Genomic DNA, 17,484 nt, shown 5'->3' on the forward strand with positions numbered 1-17,484 from the left:
TGCTCTCTAAGGCGCCTTTTAAGAAGCTGATAATACACCCGATTCAACACAGAGCCGCCTGGTTGACGCTGTGTTTAGGTGCGTGTCAAGGGTCCAGAAATGTCTTCATGGCATAATCATCAACATGTCAATACATGTGTGGCTGCATTCACACAGAAACCTGTATAAATTACATGTTACAAGGTCCCAGATTACAGAACAAAGTTTTACTAACGTTAACAGACACAATGCAGCTGTGAAGGATGCTAATCTCTACGACGGTCCACAGAGGACATGGGCTAGTGTGAGACTTGTTTATTCAAATTCTCCATCTGAAGCTGTTGAGACGATTGTGTTTAGCTAAAAGACTGTAAGCATCAGATGAGTTCAAGCTCAAATTTCTGTTAACAGGATTTTTACTTCAGCTCCTCTGACTGGTAAATACACTTATTGTTTTAGATGTAATTAAGGTTATAAGAAGTTGAAGGTTTCAGTGTGACTTGTGTTCATTTACGTAGAGTTATAATAAAGCTTCTCTATTCAAAGGTAACAATCTGTGGATAAAGAAAATGCAGGATGTCATTTTTGCTTTAAAAGAAAAAAAAAACACAGTTAACACAAACTCCTCATTGAATTCTGCAGTTTATGTGCAATGTGAACCACTTTTTCACAGGTTAAGTCACAAATTAATAACCGAGAGGACGTCTGATTTCAATTAAAGGTTGACTAAGATTAATTATGAAATGCAAATTACAATTGAACTTAAGTTACCAAGGTGCTCACAGGTTCAGGTCATTCTACACCAAGACATGCAAATGTCAAACCTTTAACAAAGAGATCATCAATCAGTCTTCTATACGCTCAAAACGGGCCGAGCCAAGTTAAACTAAAATTGGATTGTTCTGGAAGATCTGTGAATGTGAAGAGAAGAAGCATGAATATAAAACATTACACACAAATACTCAAAATAAAACTCAGTGAGGGGCAGATAACTGAGGATACAACCCTCAGACTGGTTAACTTCATATCTGTGTCACAGTCAAATCCAATCAGAGTCAAATCAGTTTTATTTATCATCATCCAAAATCACAATCACATCGCCTCAGAGGTCTACAATCTGTACAGCAGGCGACATCCTCGACCTTAGACCCTCGAGTCAAGTGACGAAAAAACAGCTTGGGGAAAAAAACAAAATATGGAAGAACCCTCAGGAAGAGACACAGAGGACGGATCCCTCTCCCAGGACTGAACGATGTGATATAGTTTAGACAACAGAAAATAGTAGTCGCATTGAAAATAAAATCATCAGCACGTAGACAGACAGAGACTTGAAAAAACTGAATACAATTTATGACAAGATCATGTTTAAAAACGTTTTATTATTATTTGTGCATTATGATTGGAATATGTGCCAACACAGATAATTACAGAGAAGGCCACAATCAGCCAGTAACATCACAGCAATAGTATTTCTGCTGAGTATCATCACTGACTTGATGCTGTGTGGTTTAGGCAAAAACAGGAAAAAACAACAGGGCAAGAGTCTCATCTCTGACTCTCTGTTGTAAGCAGGCTGCAAAGTAAAAAAATAATAAATATTTCCACTAAAACTGCAGAAAAAAATATATCACAGTCGATGAGTTTATCACACCAAAACACCAAAGATGAGCTTTTGGACCTTGAAGCTCATTTGACCAGAAAAATTATACTTTTTTTTCTTTTGTTTCTCATGTTTCTTTTCAGTTCTAAGAAAACATTTTCATCAGCAGTCAGTGACCACCACAGACTCCTCTCAACACCTATTTACTAGTTAAACCAGGCTTTAAGTATTTATATCTTTAGTAAAATAAGGCCAACTCACTGTAAGATGGATGTCTCACAGATGTATTAACAGTTCGAACTTCCCCAAAGTGAATATAATTGACAATATATGTGGTATAATGCAGAGTATATAGTCTACTTATTGTGCCACTGTTGGAAAATCCTTGTTGACATCTTCATTTTTTGAGTCTCACCAATTAAAGTATTTTTTTCATGGAAGTGAAAGGCATCCTGCAAACATCAGTCAGAAAGTTACCGTAAAAGTATAATTATGTACATAAAATAAAAAAGGCTTCGCCTCATTTTGAGGTTTCAGAGGCAAATAATGGCACCTATAAGGGGGGTTAACATGGGAGGGACCACGACACAACAGGCCGAGACACACAAAATTGACATTGAAGAGCTTGCAGCGACTGACTGTTGCGTCACCTCATGTTGCACTCAAACACACCACAACATTACAGTCGACGGTCAGCTAACTTGTGCGTTCTGCTGCTGCGTGTAACTCTCTACTCAAACAGGTGCCGTCAGTCTGTAGTCGTTGTTCAAAAAGGGAAAGCGGAAGACTCTTGATAGGTATGATAAAGCAGCATCTTGTCACAGCGCTCTCTGTTATAAAGTCACTTCTAATCGAGAATGTGTCTGATAAGAAGTTGAAGATGGTACTGGCAAAGAGGCAAAGGTTACAGTGAGGAAAAACTATTACCATGGTGACAGGCTCAAGGGCTTTTCCTTTTCTCTTCTCATTCATTGATTCGCTCAGCTGAACAGCCAATCACAGCGATCTCTCCCACTGACTTCAGCCTAAAAGCCAATAACAATGGCCAAGTAGTGCCGACAGTGCGGGACACACAGCAACAATTATGGCCGCAGACGCTCACTGAAGGTCCAGAAACTGTCTGAATGTTGATGTGGTGTGTCGGGGCCCATAGCACCTCTGCTGGTTGTGCACATCATGTGACTCCTTGAACTTATAATGACAATAATGTACCGATAATTAATTGTTGGATATGGAAAACGAGTCCATAAAAAATTCATTTACTGCGGCTCAAAATCAATGAGGTTTTCTGTTCTGATGAGCTCTGAGCACTACCAGTAGAGGGCGCTGTGAGAGGTTTCCCCTCCGCATTGTGTATCACATCGCAATAAGGAGCAGTTAGCACAGGTCAGAGTGCTGTGTCCAAACTCCACCCTACAGACTTTACTGATACCACCAGTATTTAACTCTAATGGAAAATGTTTTTTACTAATTAAATCATTTGTATTTCTAAGAAATCAAACTGATTCCTGCTTCAACAAAAAGCTAAATGTCCGTAGAGTAAATGTTCATTCTTTACTTTGGAGAAAATTAGTCTGACAAAATTACTCTACGTCCTACATTTAACCAACACTAAGCATCTGATCAGCATCTAATGGTGTGTCTAGTTCAGAAAAAACATTTTTGTTTTAAGGTGTTTCTGGAACCAAACAGTTCATGAAGTTTTCCTCACATTACATTGTGTTCATAAACACCACGAAACAAAAATTGAAAACTAGATTGAAATCTGCATATTTGCATCTTAATTTGTATGCATGCACTACATGCTCAAAACATGCATCGTATTAGTAGTATGGAGCCTGGACACAGCCGGTGATTTCCCCACACATATAGTGTTTCTTCAATTTCCTGTCCTGTAAAGGTAAATGCTACATGAATCACCCATTTTGATGTTAGACTGTTCTACTAACAACTACTGTGATCTCAGTTTTAGATGATTTACAGTCAAATTAAAGTCCAGCTCCTCACGGATACAGAGGACAAAAGCACACTGAGCGGTGCTGAAGAAACTCCTCAACACGAGTGTAATGATCAGGTTCTTTCAGCCATTTTCTGTTGTGCTAATGAACTGCTTTACATTCCTTCCCATGCTCTCACACACCACACATCATGTCACTTTAGGCTGTGTTCACTGGGCCTTTGTGGATTTCGTGGAGTTTAATTGCACTTGAGCTCTACACATTTCAACAGCTGCACATAAAGACCTCGTCTAAGCACTTCATACGAGTCACCTCACCTGTTAGGTTTGCCTCAGACTTGAGGAATCCCTAACATTCACCATGCGGGTCGTCAGTGGTCTTTGGTGCACTGTTCTCTCTCTACAGCACTGCATATCAAAGTCATCTCTTCAGGCAATGTAATAGAATCGGATCATTTCTCTATAGTACATGACACGTTTTGCTAAAGTAAGGATTGACAAGTGAGAAAGTGAATAATCACTTCAAATGAAAAAGAAAGAGAAAGGAGAAGAAGTGGTTTCTGTTTCTAAGAAAAATAGAGCCTGACTGATACATCGGCTGATTCTTGCCCATCACAGGTACATTGGCTGTGACGCTTATGTTGTCCGATATGATAAACTTGTCATCATTTTTACATAATGCACAAAAAAAGATGCATGTTGTAATTCAGAGTGATTACATTTCTAGTAATAATGGGTTGGCAAGTTGGATCTTGATTGTTGGTACCACTTTTTTCAACTGTGTGTCCTGTTTATATTTTGGCCTGTACAGCACTTTGTAACCATGTTTAGAAACGTGCTATACAAACAGCTTATTATTATCAATATCTTGCCTCTTAAACATGTCCTTTTCACAACTGTTTTAATAACCATATATGAGGTGTTGTTGCATTATTAAATATCCGCTGATGTATCAATATGTCGGGCCCTAAAACAAATGGCGGCTAAAATTAAGTGGAACTGTTCATTTGGTTGCATTCAACATCAGGCATGTCTGTCAACTGCTAAAAAACTGGTTTGAAATGTAAAGAAACCAAAGTTCCTCCCAATGAATGTCAACAGTAAAGTGTTTGGTTAGCTTCAGAATATAAAAAGATGTGTGTCAAATTCCACTCTGTAACATGGCATTTAAGAATGAGATGGAACAAAACATTTTCTTTTTTTTTTTTTTTTTTGGGGGGGGGGGGGGACGACTCTTCCTCTTACAGTGACAATCTAAGTTTATCTGAGGTAATAAATCACACCACTGGAAGAACAGGCACACACATGGGCAGCTACTGACAGCAAATACTTTAACATTCACAAGAGGGCTGCCAACAGTAAAGCACAAGACGGTTCTTTAAGATACCATCCAAAACACAGAGCACGACTCTGCTAGCTTATTGCAGTCTTATGCTTACTGTCTCTCATCCTTAAACTCAGGACTGTTTACCTCCATCAGGCATATTTGGGGACGAAGCTGCGGATGGAGTCCCTCTCGAGAAAGAAACTCTTTTGGATGCAGAGATTCAGACGTCAAAGGATGTGGGCTCCTCAATGTGATGCCGCGTGAGGTTTACTCACAAAACGCATTCAACATCTGGTAATTCTTGTCCATGTATATGAAGTCACGTGTACAGTGCATGTGGACGTACTTGACCCCCTGATAATGTTCCAGGTTTGGGCTCAAACATCCGGGTCCATCATCAGCAGGAGGACGTCAGACGTGTCCCTGCTGAGCTCGTCTCTCCTCCAGGCAACGACAAACCCACATGGACACCACCTCTGCGTTACCGTCGTTAAACTGTATGATGAAGGAATGATCCTGAAAAACAGAGAAGACAAAATGTTATATCATTGTTACTTAGAAAGCCACCAGAACCAACCAAAAGTTACAAAACCAAAGGATATCCAAAAGGATTTAATATTTATGAGAGAGATCGTGATGGACAGGGAATTTAAACCAACTTTGAATGACAATACTTTTAAAAACTGGGCAAGCAAAGGCTTGACCCGATATAGTCAGATATAGGAATAGAGACTTTTGAGAACTTATCAAAATTATATAACCTACCCAAATCAGATTTTTATAAATACTTGCAAGTGAGAAGCTACCTGGCGAAAGAAATAGGATCACATAAAACAGTGAAGGACATACACCCTTTAGTAATTTGTGTATTAAACATATCTAACAACCAGCAAAGTACTCTAAGGAGGTAACACCAAGCTGTTGGCGAAAATGTGGTGAGACAGAAGCTAATTTCACTCATATATTCTTCTCCTGCCCAGCTCTGCAGCAATATTGGAGTGAGGTATGTGAAGCTATGGATTCCATATTTCAATGCCCACTTTTTTTGGGGCCTGAGCAAATAGTACTTGGTAGAACACCACTGCCTCTCTCCCTGCAGACTGATAAGTATCTTTTTAGAATATTACGAGTAACTGCACTTAAGCAGATAACAAAAAACTGGCTGAAACCGGTAGCGCCCCAACAAAGCAAATGGAAGGACTTGATTAATGAAGTATATAAAATGGAAATAATAAATCACAGGATTAGGAATTCATCTAAGTTGTTTGAGGTGAGATGGAAGAGGATACAGATATTCTTTGAGCCCGGAGATATTCCCCGAACTAAATAAAGACCTACAACTATGAACACCTACAACTGTGAACACACACATATGTATATGTACATACATCTGCAAGCTTGTGTAACTTTAATTTTGTATGTGTGTGTTTTTTGTGGTTTTTTTTCTCATTTATTTATTTATTTTTTTGAATTTATTAATTACTTATTTTTATTTATTTATTTATTTTATTTTTTATTTTTTTCTTCCTTTTGATTGTGGGATTTTGGGAATATGGGGTGGGTTAGGGGATATGTACAGTAGTCACCTTAAAACTGGGTGTCAAGTAACTATTGTAAGGGATTAATTTGAAACAAATAAATTAAGAGTATAAAAAAAAAAAAGAAAGCCACCAGAAAGTAATTTAAGTGCGTCACAGTCAGGCCTTCTTCAAGATCAACAATGACACTGAGACACAGGCACTGATATTATCTGCTGTGCCATGTTAGGCTTATTGTGATCCAACACTAGGATGGTGTCAAAGACGGTGACAGGATACAGCCAATTAGAGTACTTTCCAAAAGTTGAACATAAATTCTAGGTAGTTTCTTATAAACACAAGACAAAAGTTTAATATCAGCTCTAAAACAGACTTAGAAAACAGCTGACATGTGTCATACAAAATAAATAAATATCTCAGTGAAAAGATGAATGTGTTTAAAGAATTTAAAGTAACGGTAGAGCGATCAAAGGAACCATAACTGATTTAATGAGCCATTCGCAGTTTCACTGTACCGGCCGTGTGTACTTAGACTTGCATGGCTTAATCTTTGAGACAAGCATATGCTACTGGCAGGATCAACCAGGTAGCCACCTGTGAGGCTGCACCGGCGGGAGCGGACGCCCGACCCGACAGCGTGCGGCTTGGGTTGCGAGGCTTGGGCTGTACTTAATCATTAAGGTAATTAATCAGGTATCGCGACCTCCCTCAAAATGCTCAGCTAATGACAAGTGGTCTAGCAGAAATGTGTACACTGGGGAGACAAAACAACCTCTCCATAAATGAATGGCACAACACAGGAGAGCGACTCCTCTGGTCAAGACTCTGCTGTCTCTCACATCTGAAGGAGGAAAATCATTCTTCTGTGGACAACAATGTGAACATCTTGGTCAGAGAAGACAGTCGGTTTGAAATAGGAGTAAACTAATCTGCCTATGTCAAACTGGAATGACCATCTTTGAACAGAGGAGGTGGACTAAGATTTTACTTATCACTCACTTACAATGCAGTACTGAGTTCTCACCCAACCCAAATGAAGGCCCAGTTGGGTCAAGTAATCACAAGTGGCCCTAACGACTCTGAAACTCAGACCTTAACAACTCTGTAAGGGTACTCCCACACAGGGTTTAAAAGCCTGCAACACCACCCCAGTTAGTTAGACCTCAAGAGGACTCTTGGATGAGAGGTGAAACGTCTTCAAGACACTGAAACACATCCAGTTGCCTTCGAGACAGCACCTAGAATTACCATGACCTGGATGACTGAGAACCTTCATCAACATTAATTGAAAAGGTTAATAAATGAATAAATTAATTCAAAAGTTGGACTTGTGCAACAACTTTTAAGATGTAATGTAATGGCATGAAATGTGATGGTCTATTAAAGGAGACCTAGTTTGCTTTTGTGTTTCCTTCATATAAAAGATGGTTAAAAAGGTCCAAATCTGAACCAACAAGTGCTCCTCTCTCCTGCAGAAAACACTGCTCCTGAAACGCCTCGTCAGTAGTCCTGCCTTTCAGTTCGTGACTTTGTGAGATCACAATACATGGTCTTGCCACACATTTGCATAATTTATGCCTAGTAGCTAGATAGGCACGTGGTTTTAGGACAGCTACTATGTTGCTGTTAGTGTTTTTCCTGAGACATATCCAGACAATGAAATGCATCTTTTTCTGTTTTTTGTGTTCAGTGCATTGACACACCAATATATATGTAAAAAAGAAATCTTAAGAGGACAAAATCAAGCTTCTCTCACAAGACTTTGGATTCAATTTCAAATTGTGCAGGAAAAATCAAATCTTTGAAATCTTCTCCGCCTCGAATGCAATTAGATCTCACATTTCAATAAACACTTTGGCACTTAGAAATAAATATCTATCGCCACTGATCTTACTATGTACATATGACCTTATGATTAATTGTCATCCACAGTGAAAAATGACTTGAGTGGCAGTAAAAACACAAGAAATAAGCTTTTCTCGTAAAAACCGAAAAATTATACTAAAAAGCTATTTAAAAAAAAGTTTGCTCCTCTTCTGAAATATCATTTTTATTATCAGACAGATTGAAGCCACAAACATTATCACAACTTTATGTGAAGTGTATAGTTTAGTTCAGCTTGTATAATCATTCTCAGTCAGGATTCAAGAAATAATAATAAAATACAAATAAACTAAACAGGAAGATCATTAAACCCTCTTAAATATTTATGTCCAACAGATTTGTTTTAAATGCCAAACGTTTAACTAATGGCTCGTCGGGTCATTCTAAAGAAATATTATCTTTAATGATCCACGTGAATCATCACAGGTTGTAAAAGGAGGTTTGTGATAAAAGGAAGCACACAAACAATCTTTATCACACATATCAAGTTTATACCAGTTTTAATCTAGACAGTTTTTTTATCAACATTGTCAATTAAGAGCTCTAAAAAACAAACAAACAAACAAACAAACATGTGACCAGTCTCTGTAGCCCATCGACTTTGTTAAACGCCGGCAGGCTTCACTTGTTACTGCTGCTGGACTGAAACAGAGACGTCACATGTGATATCTCAATGACAACAGTCCCAATCAGCAGCCTCATCTGGGGACTTTCCAGACCAGAGCCAGAGGTCACAGAGGTCACAGAGGGGTCAGAGGTTAGAGGGGACGAGGTTGTAAATGAGACACTTCAACTGAGACTGACCATGAATTTGATTTGAGGTGTCTCGATTGTCCAATTAGATATACAACGCTGAGGCTGGCCAGTTTAAATGAACTTGTCAACACTGATTTGAAAGATATGTGTCCTCAACAACAAGAGACTGTCACTGTTAGCAGGAGCTCAGCTCGAACTAGAGCTGAGCAGACACTGTGCGTCTTTTGTTTTAATCTGTATCTTTTTTTTTTTACCCGAAAGTACTCGTTTTCTTCAAGGCTACAACATGTGACTCTTATTCTGAAACTGTTTGGATCTGTCGCTTCTTACATGAACGTAAGCCAAGAAACTCCTGTTCGGTTTTATCCGGTGAGGAACCATGACAGCTGAGAGTTAGCTATGACATGTAACATACCACTCTAAAACTATTAAAACAAGCTTACTGCAGTCTATAATGTTTGACAGCAGCCAATCGAAACATGGACGGCTTAAACTGCAGGACGGCCAACAACACTTTCGGACATGCAAGACATCCATCTAACTTCTTTAGACTGTTGTTCATTAGGTATTTAATCAGACAGTGTGGTCCTTCTCAAATTGTCAAACGACAACCAATCTGGCACACACTTGGCCTGATTCTAAGCTATATTATCGATGTTATGAAACATGAACATACTGAACATGTGTATGATGTTACTTTGCTCGGGCACAGAGACAAACAGCAGCAGCTGGGAGGAGATTGGATGGGAATTAAATGAGAGGTGGATGGTGGTGAAGGAAAAGAGGAGGTCTGTTCCAGACGTATTTGACTCTGAGCTGCGTCCTCTTAAGGTTGTATTTCTTAACAACCATGCCAACATACAGGATGCGTGGAAGTCTGTGGGCAGTGGTTATAGTGTTTGAAACAGACGTATCTCTTTTGGAATGTAAAGGGAGCATTAATGAGCCTCAGCAGTTTTGTGACTAACTTGATTTGAAGCAGAAAGTGTTTTCAAAGTACGCTGTGTTGTTGTTAGCTGTATTTTTTTCTGTGGTGGCACAACGTTAAATATCCCCCGGCAACACGCAAACTGGTGCAGACAATGTAGGATTAGCAACAAAGTAGGACAGACTGGTAGTGATGGTCCACTTTCTTCCCCCTGGGATTAGCCTTGTCTATTTGTGGTTACACTGGAAAAAATGTTAAAATTAATATCTATGGTATATAAAAATAAAGTCACATGAAGGGCGAATACATCTGTAAGTTGTTGTAGTATCTGAATTCCTCTATTGACATCAACTGGCTCATGTCTGTTACTTTTGACTGTGAACACACAATCACATGTTCAGTCGTCTGCAGTTTTATACTTTAAAGCAAAATGGTGACACATTCCTGTGAGCTCTAATCCTGCATAAACTGTAGAGATTGTGAAGGACTGGGGGGAGCCCCATCAATCCTGTTGTCCTTCTAATGGGCAGCTGGGGTTAACACAGTCTGAGGTTAATTACTCTCATATCAGTGTGAGCGTGTGTGTGTCGGTATGAGATGGTTGGAGTGGACGCTCCTGGGTGCCCCTATGTGCTGAATACCCATCTCATCAATCATTCTTTCTTGCCTCACAAGAGAGGGAGTGATACAGAAATAAAGAAGAAAGTCCTGAGTGATGCTTTTAAAAATCTAACTCCACCTCTGCTCCAGAAATTAACCCCGACACCTGAGACATCTGCTGGAAACTGACCTGGATTAAGGTGCGTGGCTTGTCATACCACATCCACACACTATACATGCACACATTCAAAGACACTGTAGAAATGGTGCAAATGACACTTTTATCTGAAGATGTGGTTCAGGTCTGATCTGTGTGTTCTTCCAGTAAGAATGTTAGTGACACTATGGTCACGCGTTAACTTTTCATCTTCTCGTCTCTGTTGGCTCAAATGTCTGGGTCCTTACAATGTTCAGAAAAAGGGAAATTTAAGCATCTACTGTTGTAAGACAGCTTGGCATACTTCATCTGCTTTCAATCATTTGATACGATCGAAAGCTCCAAAACAGTTGGACAAAAACAAATTGACAAAAATAGTTTTCTCAAAGTTACTTGCTGGACTAAAAATAGCAGATAAACAGATAAATCTCTCAGCCCAATCCGTGAAACATCACAAATATCCAGCATGTTTGGGGGACTGGACCCACTCCAGATACATTTAAATGCTCTGGAACAACAGAGTATACATCTGGTTTCAAAAAGGAGTTTGACTGTGTGTAATCTTATGAGAAAATGACCCTACTCACTTGATTTACTACCCAAGTTAGCAGATTCCTGATGAGTTAAATATCTCTATCATTGGTTTCACGTCCTTCCAACACAATATTCATTATGTGCAACAGAACTGCTAATAATACCGACATTATTCCAAAAACCCTCAAATTAGATTAAAAGAATGAAAAATAAAATTGCATTAAAACCTTATATAAAACCATATAAGAATCTTAAATATGTAACCATAAATCACAAGGTCCTTCTGAACAAATAAAGGCTAGATAAATGGCATTTGTTGTCTTTCAGTTCGGAACCAGCAGTATTTACACACATCTCATTTAACTTGTTTTTTGAGGGAGATACAATTTGCAAACCAAGGTTTAGTCAATTAAAAATAAACCAGGACACAATACAGAGCTGCACATCAGCAAGCTTGACTCTCGTGCAAATATGGTCACTTCTGGCTCCAAAACACCAAGCTAGCTCTGGCCATGATGCCAAACCTGAGGCTTCATAACAGTAGTCAGGTCTACACTTGGACTGTCGTCATTATATGCAGACACGCGCACACACACGCACACACACACACACTGATATCGAGGATATTCGGAACACATCCTCCATCTGTCATACTCGCATAATCACCTAATAATTAAATTACTTGCAACTTAAATTAAGTATGAAACCTTTAAGTTGAGTGTTATAAATACAGAGTGAGTAGCCGCTCCTTAGTTGGGTCACTGAAGGTGTTCTGACTTTGTGCTGCAGCAGTGTGCGGACGGAGGTGAGACGAGGGGAAGGACTCATTTAAAAGTTACATTAATCACCGTCTGGCCACATCAAACTGGGATAATCACCTGCAACTGCTCCGCTCAAACAGAAATGGCCTAAACCCAGGGGAAATTCTACCTAACACTTTAATTGTTTGAAGGGTCTGTTTAATCTAAGATTAATTTATGCGATTTTAAATAACTCTACGTATGATTAATACGCTCAGAAGAAATTAAAAGGAGTTTGAGGCAATTATAACAAGAGACTGGTCATCACCTCATTAGAACAGTGTTGGAGGAAACATGGTGTGTTTGTCAGTGTGTGTGTGTGAGACAGAGAGAAGGGTGTAGAGGTAGATAGAATAACTAGGTCTTTACAGATTTGCATGCTAATCACTTGCTCCCACTGGAAACTGGCTGGCTTTGGATGGTGTGTGTGTCAATGAACAGTATGTGTGTGTACTTTGGTCGGTCTTAGTGCAGAGAATATAGGGAAACTTTCTGATCGTGGAGAGAATAGAAATTGTGGGAGCAATGAGAGTTTCAGTAGAGAAGAAGAATGATATCTGTAACAATAACTATAATGATAACGATGTGATCCTCGGCATTGATGAATGACAACATTCTGTAAACAGTAGTGCCAAGCATGGGCTGTGTGTGAGCATAGGAAAATGGATACTGATGACCTGTTACTGCTGTACGTTGAGCAGAGGAGGAAATGGGTTCACAAAATTAATCAAACATGAGATGACTTTGAAAATCTAACAGGGAGCTGAAGACAATTGTATTGATAATGTCGGATGAGTCAACGTGACTTATCCTGGAGATCGACAAAAAGGACATCAGTGAGGACAAAACAAACTTCAGAGGCCCCATCAGCGCTTAAGAGTGTTTGGGAGTAGGGGTGGGACAAAATATCGATACGGCAATATATCGTGATGCATACGATGTTGCATCACGATATACGATATTTGAGTTGAAACATGTGGCACATTGGAACGATGGCACACAAGAAAGTTTCATTCAGTGTTTGATAACGAGGCATTCAGCTAAAACGAAATGTTCAGTGTCATATTCTGTGAAATCCGACATCATGATGTATCGTTACATGACTGTCAATGTATCAATTATTGCAGAACCACTGTATCGTGACACTATCCTTATCATTGGCAATGAATTGTGAATCACTGTGAGTTACTGTGATTCCAACCCCTATTTGGGAATATGTCTCAGGTAGAATAACATTTTTTTATTGTGTAATTTGCAGCCTAATATCATCGTAAATATATGTTTAAGCTGAGTGTGATGCTTTATTAGTTCGGATGTATTTTGATAGGCTATCAGTTTTTCTATCGTTTTCTAAGTCATTCAAATGATATTTTTCACCACTGTTGATGTCGTTACAGTTGTGGGGTCCGTCATCCATCCACTTGATTAAAACAATAGCTATTGTTGTTGTTGTTGCGGTTCTTGGTGCAGATGACCTTTACTAGAGCAGTCAGCAGTGATTATATGTGAAACTGGTCAATGTAAAATGAGTAAAAACATGTAAGAAGTGGTTGAGAAAGGTTTCTACCTTAGTAACTTATTTCCTTAGTACATTAACTTACTAACAAGTAACTTTATATCTTGAGAGGTATTTACTGACATTCTTGGTCAAGCTAAAGCATCAGTTCACTCATAAAAAGGCCATTTAAAATTTTAAGAAATGTTGTATAACTGCAGTGGTCATAACTCTCAGTTCTTCTTACACCCAAACAAAATAAATCTAATTTCAGTCAAATCAAGGACGTTGGAATTTACAAAGCATATTGAATCCCAAAATTGACTTGTTACTGTACAAGATCTAACCATCCATTTATGTGTAATTTGGCTCCGGCTTTCATTCAAAATGAGGTGACTTGACAGTTGCACGCCAGAACCATCTCAGGCCCTTTATGTGTGAATGGAGTTTATGTCACTGAAGACCCAAGGGTGAAATGTGAAAACATTTGGCAGAGGAGGTGCTGACAGAAAAGTTTAGGGGGGGAGGAGGCAGGAGGTGATTTTGCTGAGAAGAGACCACAGAGGTCTGATGCCATGCAAGCCTGCATGGAGCACATGTAGTAATGTAAAACAGGACACTTTCTGCTCAGACACTAAAACTGCTCCCAAAGTTTGAGACACATGAACTCATGCAGAACATCACCCACATGAAGCATTACCATAAAAACCTACGGATAAAGATGTCTTGGTTTGTAATATGGCTTGTATCTGTCAATATGATGGCCTTATCCACACAGACATTTGCAGTAAAATACCACAACTTCATCTAAAATGTGAATCCGGCACATCACTTCTTCTTAAAATGCATTTTTTAACGTCTAATATAATCTTATGACCCTGTAAAGAACTTTGAGCTGCCTTGTGTGAATTGTGCTATACAAATAAGGATTGAATACTGAGAGTGTCTGCCGTATTCAGTGGATGACCGGTAAATATAAAGGAGAATAGCTGCGTTCCAGTACCCATACAACAATACAATTTATTCGGCCAGAAAAGGATTTAGCATCAACAAAAGTGTCTCAAATACCAGGATTGTTTGGCTATTCTGACACATAATTCTCTGCATAAAGGAAGACATGTCTCGTGAGTTAGCAGCTGAGGACCACAGACGATGACAGCTGAGGAGCTGCATTTCGAATTGTATACTTTTTCTTTTACTTTGAATTTTGTGCAACAGACTGCGATGGATATATGCACGAGAGGGTAGGGGTTCAAGGTGTAACGCTAAAATGAAGCAGTACAATATGTTAAAATTGTAACTACTTCAGTCAGTTAGTAAGACACATTAGAATCTCTCTATTGGCTTGTGAGGCAGTTTAGTGAAAAACACACAAAAACACAACACTGAAAACAGAACAACACAAATTCCTCTGCTTTGAAACGGTGTTATTAAATAAAGGAGCTGCCTTAAAAACAATGTGGATGTAAAGGGTCAGTGGTTATAATGTCGACACTGTTTAGGAGAGATAAAGTGTAACTAATTACCGGGTCTGTTGTTGTTGAAGACAAACAACGACAGTTTGTGATACTGCACTGTATCAAATCTGTTTTTGTGTGTTGAAACGGGATTTAGGGACAGTCAGAGACAGGAGGGGTTCCTTTGTGAAAAACCGAGGGGCTCATCTGGTGTCTCCAGGGTTGAAAGGGGGCCACGAAATTTGTGTTTCTGTGTATGTGTGCCTATGAATAGAAAAGCAGAATAGGACGGCTGCATTGACAAGGGTGCTAAAAGGCTGTGTGAAGGCTGCTGGCTGGGGAACGGGGGACAACGAGGGAGAGGGGGGAGGGAGAAATGAAATGTCCATCAAATGACAATCAAAGAAAATAAGGATGCGGTGATCCCACACCCTTATTCTCTTTTGTTTTTTATCTTTCTTTGACTCAAAGACACGTGAACACTTGCAAAAACAAGCACAGACAGACAACGTAACGTTAAACCACTTGTATTTGGCTCTGCAAATAAACAAAAGACAAATATCAATTGATCAATATCATGGGTCACAACGCCATATTGTTCTGTGTCTTTCTCAGCCTAAAGCTTAATAAATAAGCCAATAGGTGCTGCACACAGATCTGGCCTTGTATTAAAGAAGAAGAGGGAGGAGAAACCTCAGACAGGACAGGTCATCACCAAGTACCTGCAGCTCACGTCCTGGGAGCAGGCCAATGGAAAGTCTCCTCAACTGACCCGCGTCATGAGCTTATGATGACAGGATAGGGTGTCCCACAATGAAAGATGCAAGAGTATGAGGAGAGAGAGACACACTCACTTTCCTCTCTGATGGCTCATCATGTGCTTCTTTACCAATGAGGCCAGAAAGGAAGACAGATCTGAAGTACTGAGCTTGAGAGAGCTCAGTCTGCAAGGTATTTCCTCTTGATAGTTAGCATCCCATAAAATAAACAGATTATGAGTCATGGTGAAAGCCATCAGGGCTCAGATGAGGTAAAGGTTTCCACTGGTGTTGAGGCTTTTTGTTGAGGTGTCAAATTACAAATTGTATATTGGTATATTTATTAAACAAGGTAAAATGTGAAAGTCTGTTCAAGCGGCATAATTCACTTGTAGAAGCTAAATTAGGAAGACATGAATGGCTAAATATCAATCAATCAAAATAAAAAATAAAAGTTTTTAGTGGTGGTTTGAACAAGAAAATACAAAACAGATGTTGAATTTCAACAACTCCTATGGCTCTCAGTAGAACATATACCTCTGCCAAGGCACAACAGTGCCCTTTTGTACTCACTCACAGATCAGATACCAGCCATCTACATACACCTGCTCCTTTCACTGACATCATGCATTCTTATCTGACAAATTAACAAAAATGTTAAAAATATGCCCTCGCAAAACAAAAGAAAATGAGAGAAAAATCCTGGATCCACCCCCAAAGTTAATGGAGTCTATTCTGGGCTGAGATCCATCCTTCATCCGCATTTTGTTGAAATCTCTTCAGAAGTTTTTGTGCCAGCCAGCCAATTTTTCTAATGTTTTTGCCTCACAACACAAGTGTCTCCACACATTTTTGACACGGTTGGAGAATAAAGAAGCCCTTTATGTCACAGAGAACAATGTCATCCTTCATCGAGTTCAATTTCAAATTCATGTGCTTCTGCATTGATGTTTAATATCTCATTCTGTGGTGTAACAAATACTAACTGAATGGACGTCTCAAGGCTCGTTCATGCTTTGTCTGCTCTCTTCATATTTTTTCTGTACTTCCTCTCCCATTATTAATGTTGGGAACATAACATTTACCTCGCCCCCTTAGTTGGGCAAAATGAAAAAATGGAAAATAAAACTGAACAGAATTCATCAGAAGTATGAGCAAAGTATGCAGTATAAGTAACTGCAGTATATTGTTTAAAGTCGCAAGGACAAACCCATCAGCAGTAGGCATGCAATCAAACAGGAGCCCTTTAAAGAACGTCTAATAGGATAAAATCCCAGGGAAAATAACATCAATAAAAGCTATACCAGTGATTAGAGAAACCACACGCTGAAACCTGATGTGCAAACTAAAGGTACGAGGTGACTTTGAATGGTCATAAAACATCATTGTTTGCTCAGTGTCTACATCCACCCACATTAACTTCCAGGAGACATGAGTCGCAAAGATAAAAACTGTGAGCAAATGGTGGCACTTTCTGCACAGCACAGGGAGAGGAGAAAAGGGGAGCTGTGGTAAAATGCATTAACATACAGATAGAATAGGTAAAGAGTTTTAATGTACTCAGGAGGCTGGGGGTAGAGTGAGAGGTGGGGAGGAAAGAGGGAATGAGGAGGAGGAGAGAAAGACAATCAGCAGGCTGGTGCCACAAAGGCAGGCATCCATGACCTTATATCTCAGTTCATCGTGGGCAGAGGAAGAAATGAAAAGCCTACAG

The 17,484-nt window shown here is 39.3% G+C and overlaps 1 protein-coding gene across 1 annotated transcript in view; it reads right to left on the bottom strand.

The window, feature by feature from the left end:
• Positions 1 to 1,338: 1,338 nt before the first annotated feature.
• The window catches only part of map2k5 (mitogen-activated protein kinase kinase 5), a 62,392-nt gene continuing 46,246 nt past the window's right edge, over positions 1,339 to 17,484 (bottom strand). The window contains exon 22 of the mRNA XM_030414800.1: positions 1,339 to 5,379. Within this exon, the coding sequence (XP_030270660.1) occupies positions 5,275 to 5,379 (105 nt within the window). The 3' untranslated portion in view covers positions 1,339 to 5,274. The remainder of the gene's footprint in view (positions 5,380 to 17,484) is intronic.

The sequence above is a fragment of the Sparus aurata genome, chromosome 4 (genome assembly GCF_900880675.1).
Source record: "Sparus aurata chromosome 4, fSpaAur1.1, whole genome shotgun sequence".
Taxonomy (NCBI): Eukaryota; Metazoa; Chordata; class Actinopteri; order Spariformes; family Sparidae; genus Sparus; species Sparus aurata.